This window comes from Tachyglossus aculeatus, chromosome 26 (assembly GCF_015852505.1).
Source record: "Tachyglossus aculeatus isolate mTacAcu1 chromosome 26, mTacAcu1.pri, whole genome shotgun sequence".
Classification (NCBI taxonomy): domain Eukaryota; kingdom Metazoa; phylum Chordata; class Mammalia; order Monotremata; family Tachyglossidae; genus Tachyglossus; species Tachyglossus aculeatus.
Window position 1 is genome coordinate 1,302,058 of NC_052091.1, and position 8,910 is coordinate 1,310,967.

At 58.0% G+C, this 8,910-nt stretch overlaps 1 protein-coding gene across 1 annotated transcript; it reads right to left on the reverse strand.

Moving 5' to 3' along the window:
* Positions 1-1,149: 1,149 nt before the first annotated feature.
* On the reverse strand, positions 1,150-7,682 carry SLC1A5 (solute carrier family 1 member 5). The gene is made up of 8 exons (XM_038766835.1): positions 7,023-7,682; positions 5,054-5,096; positions 4,895-4,960; positions 3,834-4,000; positions 3,399-3,632; positions 2,900-3,094; positions 1,916-2,050; positions 1,150-1,820 (listed from the first exon to the last, which is right to left on the reverse strand). Exons 1-8 carry the CDS (start codon positions 7,535-7,537, stop codon positions 1,619-1,621), a joined length of 1,557 nt encoding a protein of 518 aa, XP_038622763.1. The 5' UTR covers positions 7,538-7,682; the 3' UTR covers positions 1,150-1,618.
* Positions 7,683-8,910: the final 1,228 nt, after the last annotated feature.

An 8,910-nucleotide genomic window follows, 5' to 3' on the forward strand; every position in this document is an offset into this window, starting at 1 on the left:
AGACCCTACTGAGAGCTCATCTCATCATCATCATCATCAATCGTATTTATTGAGCGCTTACTATGTGCAGAGCACTGTACTAAGCGCTTGGGAAGTACAAATTGGCAACATATAGAGACAGTCCCTACCCAACAGTGGGCTCATCAGGATGGTCACACTATCTTGGGCCCCCTGGCAGGGACTACTCTTCCGAGGTTCCGAAAGACGACCACCAGGTCATGTATTGGCAATTCCCTTCGTCCCTCCAGGATGCCTTCCCAGACTGAGCCCCTTCCTTCCTCTCCCCCTCGTCCCCCTCTCCATCCCCCGCATCTTACCTCCTTCCCTTCCCCACAGCACCTGTATGTATGTATATATGTTTGTACATAGTAATTACTCTATTTATTTTACTTGTACCTATCTATTCTATTTATTTTGTTAGTATGTTTGGTTTTGTTCTCTGTCTCCCCCTTCTAGACTGTGAGCCCACTGTTGGGTAGGGACTGTCTCTATGTTGCCAGCTTGTACTTCCCAAGCGCTTAGTACAGTGCTTTGCACACAGTAAGCACTCAATAAATACGATTGATTGATTGATTAAGCACTTAAAACTGTGTGCCAAGCGCTGTTCCAAGTACTGGGGTGGATACAAGCAAATCGAGTTGGACACAGCCCCTTGGCCCATACAGGGTTTACAATCTCTATCCCCCTTTTACAGGTGAGTGAATAGGCAGGCCCAGAATTTTTAAGCGACTTGCCCAAGGTCACACAGCAGACAAGTGAAGGAGCCAGGTTTAGAACCCAGGTCCTCGTGACTCCCAGGCTGTCCACTAAACCACGCCACTGCCCAGAGCTTAGTACAGTGCCAGGCACAAAGTAAGGGCTTAAATACCATAATTCCCTGGAGGCCTCAGAGGGCAGGGATAGGGTCCAGCAGGCTGGCTGGGCGCCAGGGTGGACCAAGCCCGAGGCCTTTGCCCGGAGCAGTCGGTGCCAGGACTGCATGCCATGGAAGACCCCCCGCTGGCCTGGACAGAGCCAGAACTGGTGGGAAGGAGGAGCCAGGCAGCCTGCACTTGTGCAACTCTGCTGCCAGCTGCACCTGGATGGGGAGGGGATCCTTCTGGCAGCATCCCCCCCCACACACAAAAAAAACCCACACAGGGACACATGCACAATCCAATTTCTTTACTGTCGCAATGAACAGTCAGTTAAATTACACATGCCCTCTCTGGACACGTTTGGGGGACATCCCAGACCATCCCCTGTAGCCCAAAGGGCAGTAGAAAGGGACAAAAAACACATACCAATGGGCACGCACCTCCACACACACACACACACACACACACACACACCTGTGCCCCTGTCTCTGGGCTGGAGGAAGACAGGAAGGGCATGCACCCCCACTCCCAACCACACGTACACTTGGAAACTGGTGGTGGGCAGGGGCAGGGTTCGAGGTCGCTGTCAGCCCAATCCTGGGCCCCGGCGGCAGAGCCTGACCCACAGGGCTGGTTGTTGGGGGGGCCCTGGGGGCCCTGGAGTGTCAAGAGGGTCCGAGGGGGAGAGGGGGCGAGGAGAGCCGCCACAGCCCCCAGCAGCAGTCCGTCCGTGTCCGAGGCCCCGACTGCCCCAGGGGCAATTACATGACCGATTCCTTGTCTGCGGGGAGGGTCTGTGGGAGGAGGTGATCCTCCTCAAGCGGGGTGGGGGCCGGTGCGTCCGTCTTGACCTCGGCCAGCTCGAGGGCCGGGGCGGCGGCCTCTGTGCGGTCCACGTAGCTCTGCAGCAGGCCAGCACCGAACGCATCCCCCTCCACATTGATGATGGTGCATGTCCGGTCACTGTGGATACATAAAGCATTGACATCAGGGGCCCCTGATATCGGCCCCCTCAGAGCCACCCCCACCAAACTCTCACGAACACCCCCACCACCTACACGAGCCAATCCACGGCCAGGATGAGGGAGATGTCATTGGTTGGCAGGCTGACTGCCTCCAGGATGATGGCCAGGGTGAGGACCCCTCCGGCCGGGATGCCCGCTGCCCCCACGCTGGATGCGGTGGCCGTGACCCTGGGGAGAAAGGAAGATGCTCACGCCGGGCACACTTACTCCATATCAAACCGCCAGAGAGCTCTCCGTGATTAGGTGGGAAGGGAGGCTCCCCTCCTTTGTTTGGGCTCCCACCCAGTCAATCATAGGCACTTACTTTGTATGCTGTACAACAAAGACATTTCCTGCCCACAGTGAGCTTACAGAGAGGGAAAGACAGGCACTAATAAAATAAATTACAGATAGGGACATGAGTGCTATGGGGCTTAGTGGGAGATGAATAAAGGAAGCAAGTCAGGGTGACATAGGAGGGAGTTGGAGAAGAGGAAAGGAGGGCTTAATCCGGAAAGGCCTCTTGGAGATGTACCTGCAATAAGGCTTTGAAGGGGAGAGAGTGATTATCGGATATGAGGTGAGAGGAAGTTCCAGGCTTGAGGTGGGAAGTTGGGGGGGGAGATAGGGGAGATCAAGGTACAACGAGACTGAGTTGTATAGGAGAGTAGTGAGGTGAGGTAGGAGGGGGCAGAGTGATGGACTGCTTTACAGCCAATGGTGAGGAGTTTCTGTCTGATGCCGAGATGGGTGGCCAACCCCTGGAGGCTCCTGAGGAGTGGGGAAACGGACTGAACGCTTCTAGTAGAAAAATGAACTGGGCGGCCGACAAGTATGGACTGGAATGGGGAGGGACAGGAGGCAGGGAGGTCGGCAAGGAGGCCGTTCTCTGCATCACCCTGGTGGAAGGCAGGCCAGGGACAGACACTGTTTTGCCTCGACCAGAAGGGCAGGGTGGACTTTAGCTATCCTTCCGCCCCAGAGATGGCCGATACCAGGGACAGGGTGCCCCCCCAGCCCCGGGCTCCATCCACTCACAGGATGGTGATGACCTGGATGAAGTCAAGTGAGATGCTGTTGAGCTGGGCGATGAAGACCGCGGCCACGCACTGGAAGAGGGCGGCCCCATCCATGTTCACGGTGGCCCCGATGGGCAGGATGAAACGGCTGATGTGCTTCGACACCCCATTGTTCTCCTCCACGCACTTCATCATCAAGGGCAGTGTGGCTGAGCTGAGGATGGGGGGAGCAGGGGGCGGGGGTCAGTTCTCACGCACAGCCTTGCACTTCCAGACCTCTGGCTGCCCACCCCGCCTCTTCCCGCCATTTATTACATGGGGCAGCGGTTCAATCAGTATTAGCGCTTAACCGCTCAACCGATACCGCTGATGGATCGATGACCCCGTCACCCCACAACGGGGCAGACCTCACCCGGCCCCTGGCTCAGAGGGCCAGACCACCAGCCTCAATTCCAGGCCCGACAGCCCCCTTAGAATGAAGGGGCTCCCTGGGGCCCACCAACCCCCGCCATGGGTACCTGGAGGAAGTGCCAAAGGCGGTGGCCAGGGCAGGAATGGTACCCAACAGGAACTGGTAGGGATTCTTGCGCGTGAAGATGAAGTAGATGAGCGGCAGCAGGATCAACCCGTGCACCACGTGGCCCACCACGCAACAGCAGATGTACTTGCCCAGGCTGGCAAACAGCATGCCCACGTCCTCCATCTCCACGATCTTGCCCGCCACCAGGAACATGATGCCCAAGGGTGCGTACCTGGGGGCAAGGGAGGGCTCTCGTCAGCCCCAGGAAAGGTCCTGGGCCCCAAAGGGTGAGGTGGGGCAGGGCTGAGGCCGTGTCTGTGAGTCGGCCCGCCTGGGCCCATGGGGGCTGAACCGGACGGATGGAGGGCCTCCGGCTGGCCCACCACCCACCCCCTGCCACCCCGCAGGCCCTCCCCAGCCCGCTGCCACCTACCACATGATCCAGGACACCAGAACCATGGTGGCCTCATTGAAGGAGTTGAAGAAACAGATAAGCAGCTCTCCCTCCGGGCCCAGCTTGCGCAGGGCCACGCCAAACACAATGGCAAAGACCACCAGGCCCAGGATGTTCATGCCCTCCACTTCTGCGCCCACTGGCACCTGGGAAATAAGACAGAGGGAGGGAAGATGGCTTAGAGCAGTGTGCGCACGTGGGCACACACACATAAATACACACACACACACACACCTCTGTGCCCATAGGCACCCGGGAAACCAGGGAGAGTAGCTCAGAACAGGACAGACATACAAACTCTCCACCTCTGCACCCATAGGCACTTAGGAAACAGGAGGGAAGGTGGCTCAGAGCAGGGGACGGACGGACACACACACATGCGTGCGCGCGCGCGCGCACACACACACACACACACACACAAAGCAGCATGGCGCAGTGAACAGAGGACAGGCCTAGAAGTCAGAAGGTCATGAGTTCTAATCCCGGCTCTGCCACTTATCTGCTGTTTGACCCTGAGCAAATCATTTACTTCTCGGGGCCTCAATTACCTCATCTGTAAAATGGGGTTTGAGACGGTAAGCCCCACATGGGACAAGGACCGTGTCCAACCCGATTTACTTGCATCTACCCCGGCGCTTGGTGCAGGGCCTCGTACATAGTAAGCGCTTAATGAACACCGCAATAATCATTATTATTATCCCCCTCTACATCTGTGCCCATAGGCACTTGGGAAAAAGGAGGGAGGGCAGCTCAGAGCAGGATATGCACATATATTTACACACATAGACACTCTCCACCTCTACACCCATAGGCACTTGGGAAACAGGGAGGGTGGCTCCGAGTAGGCCACACACATATATTTACACACACATACACACCTTCAACTTCTATACCTGTAGTCACCTAGGAAACAGGAGGTGGGGTGAATCAGCAGGTAATGCTCAGAGACACAAACACATTAGAGACTCAACAGGTTGGACCCCAAGACCCCCATTAAGCCCCCTACCACCACCCCCCAAGCCAGGGGAGTAAACACACACCTTCACCTCAAGGATCTCCGTGCTGAGGTTTTGCTGGACGGGCACCTGTTTGTAGCTGGTGGCGTACTGGGGGGAGACATATGGGGTGGTCAGCCGGGACAGGATGCGAGCCGGCCCCATCCCCCGGCCCACCCCCATCCACCTCCTGCCCAGACTCACCGAGCGGAAGGCAGCAGAGACCAGGTTGGAGGGGAAAATGTTCCTAAAGACACAAGCAAGGAATCGGAGGGGTCAAACGCGGGGAGGGGGGCATCACCCCCCCAACCCACCCCCGACTTCCCTGCCAGGGATGGGGGAAGGCGAGCAGCGGGCAAAGCTGCAAGGACGTTCCCGGCCCTCGTGACCCAAAGGGAGGAGAACCTGTCCCAGCCAGCTCAGACTGGTCCCCAGCAACCCCACCCCAGGGGAGAGACCTTGTCCCCCATCCAGGATGGGCTCGAGGAGCACTGGAGACGCCCCCCACCCTTCTGCAGGAGCCCAGCTCCCTCCCGGAACCGGGGATTCCCAAGAGTCCCAAAGAAGGGATCTAATCCCGGGGGGGGGGGGGGTCCAGTCCTCGCCCCCACATCTTTTAGACTGTGAGCCCACTGTTGGGTAGGGACTGTCTCTATATGTTGCCAATTTGTACTTCCCAAGCGCTTAGTCCAGTGCTCTGCACATAGTAAGCGCTCAATAAATACGATTGATGATGATGATTGATGATGATCTAGGGGGCTTCCCAGCCGCCGGGGAAGGGTGCAAATTCGGCCCCGCCCTCCCCTCATCTTAGCCCACCCCGGGGCCCCGTTGCATCAGCTCCTCCGGGGCCCGGTGGGCGGGGAAAACCCGATCCTCCGACCAGGACGGAGGGCGGCCCCGGGATGACGGAGCCTCCAATCAATCGTATTTATTGAGCGCTTACTGTGTGCGGAGTACTGTACTAAGCGCTTGGGAAGTACAAGTCGGCAACACATAGAGACAGTCCCCACCCAACAGCGGGCTCAGACGGGGCGGGCCCGGGTACTTAGTGCCGTCCCCACGGATCCAGACGGGTCCCACCCCTGGCTCCCGCCCTGCCAGCCCCTGGGGAGGGAAAGCCGAGCCACTTTTTCCTAGTGCCTGGGGCTCGTGTCATCACGGAAAGACCACTGAGTCAGCCGGACCGAGGGAGGCCGGGGCAGGGGGCGCGAGGGTTTTAGACTGTGAGCCCACTGTTGGGTAGGGACTGTCTTTATGTGTTGCCAACTTGGACTTCCCAAGCGCTTAGTACAGTGCTCTGCACACAGTAAGCGCTCAATAAATACGATTGATGACGAGGAGGAGGAGGAGGGTTTCCGGACCCGGCCCAGCTCGGAGGTGGACACCCCGCCCAGGGCCCGGGGGAACCCCACACCAACCCCCCGGGGGTGGGCAACGCAGTCCGCTCCTTTACTCCCCGTCTCTAATCGCAATCCTTTTTATTATTAATAACAATAATTGGGGTGCCTGGTAAGCGCTTACTATGTGCCAGGCCCTGTCCTAAGCACTGGGGCGGATACAAGCAAATCGGGTTGGGCAGTCCCCGTCCCACGGGGGGCTCACAGTCCCCATTTTACAGATGAGGTGACTGAGGCACGGAAGTGCCTTGCCCAAAGTCACAGGTCAATCAAGTGGCGGAGCCGGGACTAAGACCCATGACCTTCTGACTCCCAAGCTCAACCCGCTATGAAGTGCTGCTGTGTTCAAAGCACTGTACTAAGCGCTCGGGGGAGTACAATACAACAAACACGTTCCTGCCCACAACTCGCAGTTTAGAGGGGGAGATAAGACATTAATATATATATATATAAGCAAATAAATTACAGAAATATATATATGTGCCGTGGGGAAGGGAGAGAGGAAGAAAGAAGGAGCAAGTATGAGTGGCGCAGAAGGGGATGGGAGAAGAAAAGGGCAAAGTCAGGGAAGTGCGCTCGTTGTGGGCAGGGATTCGCACCGTTTCTTGTTGCACCGTACTTTCCCGGACGTCTATTACAGTGCTCTGCACACAGTAAACGCTTAATATGACTGCATTAACACGAATGTGTTTATTCCTGCGACCACCTCGCTGGTGGGGTGTAGATGGAGTCCCCCCCGCCCGGTCCCCTCGATCACCCGGGCGCGTCCCCACCTGATGAGGTCCAAAAAGGAGTCCGCCACCTCCTTGGTCTCGGGCAGTTCGGCCTCTCCGGCGGCCGGGGCGCCCCCGCCGCCGACCCCGGGCCGGATGATGAAGGCCAGGCAGACCCCGACGGCGGAGGAGAGCAGCGTGGTGAGGAGGAAGAAGAGCATGGCCCAGCCCCCGAGCCGGCCCAGGGCGGCGGGGTCCAGGCTGGCGGCGCCCCCGACCAGGCTGCACACGACGAGGGGCAGGATGATCATCTTCAGCAGCCGCAGCAGCAGCTCCCCGGGGAAGGAGAAGGCGAGGACCTGGGCCCGGTTCAGGGCGAGCAGCCGCTGGACGCCCAGCCCCAGGGCCACGCCGGCCAGCACGCCGGACACCGTCAACACCACCAGCAGGTTGGCGCGCAGGCAACGGCGGGCCCGCCGGGACCACGGCCCCCGACTGCCGGTGCCGCCCCAGCCCACCTCGCCGTTCGGGGCCGCCTCCCCGTTCGAGGGAGCCTTGTCCGGGGAGGCCTCCATGATCGCGCGCGGGAAGGGGCCGGCCGCCGCCGCCGCCGCCGCCAAGGGATCCGAGAGGAAGGGAGCCCTTCTCCCGGGAAGACCAGGACCGGATTCCCGGGAAGCAGCGGCGGGAGAAGGCAGGACGGTCACCGTGACCGGCCCCACGCAACGTAGGCCCAGGCGGGCGGGCGGGAGCGCGCGCGGGTTAATCCCGCTCCCCCCGGCCCCGCCCAGACCCCAGGACCAATGGGGAGCGAGAGCGGGCCCGGGCGCCGCCGTCTGATTGGCCGCGGGCTGAGGGGGCCACGCCCCCCCGAACCCCGAGGCGCCAATTGGAACGATGGGCGGGACGTGGGCGGGGCCTGATTGGGCACCGGAGGGGGAGGTTGTTACAATAACAATCATCGTCATCATCATCGTCGATCGTGTTTATTGAGCGCTTACTGTGTGCAGAGCGCTGTACTAAGCGCTTGGGAAGTACAAATTGGCAACATATAGAGACAGTCCCTACCCAGCAGTGGGCTCACAGTCTAAAAGAGTGGGCTCACAGTCTTATTATTATTATTAAGAATAATAATAATAATAATAATAGTGACGGCATTTGTTAAGCGCTTACTATGTGCCAAACGTTGTTCCAAGCGCTGGGCGCGGGGGGGGTTACAACGTCTTCAGGTTGCCCCACGCGGGGCTCACAGCCTTCATCCAGGGGAAGCAGCGTGGCTCAGTGGAAAGAGCCCGGGCTTTGGAGGCAGAGGTCGTGGGTTCAAATCCCGCCTCCGCCACTTGTCAGCTGGGTGACTTTGGGCAAGTCGCTTCACTGGGCCTCAGTTCCCTCATCTGTAAAATGGGGATGGAGACTGTGAGCCCCTCGTGGGACAACCTGATTGCCTTGTATCTACCCCAGCGCTTAGAACAGTGCTTTGCACATAGTAAGCGCTTAACAAATACCAACATTATTATTATTATTATCCCTTCCTCCTTTCAAGGCCCTACTGAGAGATCACCTCCTCCAGGAGGCCTTCCCAGACTGAGCCCCTTCCTTCCTCTCCCCCTCATCCCCCATCTTACCTCCTTCCCTTCCCCACAGCACCTGTATATATGTATATATGTTTGTACATATTTATTACTCTATTTATTTATTTTACTTGTACATATCTATTCTATTTATTTTATTCTGTTAGCATGTTTGGTTTTGTTCTCTGTCTCCCCCTTTTAGACGGTGAGCCCCGCTGTTGGGTAGGGACTGTCTCTGTGTTGCCAACTTGCACTTCCCAAGCGCTTAGTACAGTGCTCTGCACACAGTAAGCGCTCAATAAATACAATTGATTGATTGATTGATCCCCATTTTCCAGACAGGGAACTGAGGCCCAGTGAAGTGACGTACCCAAAGT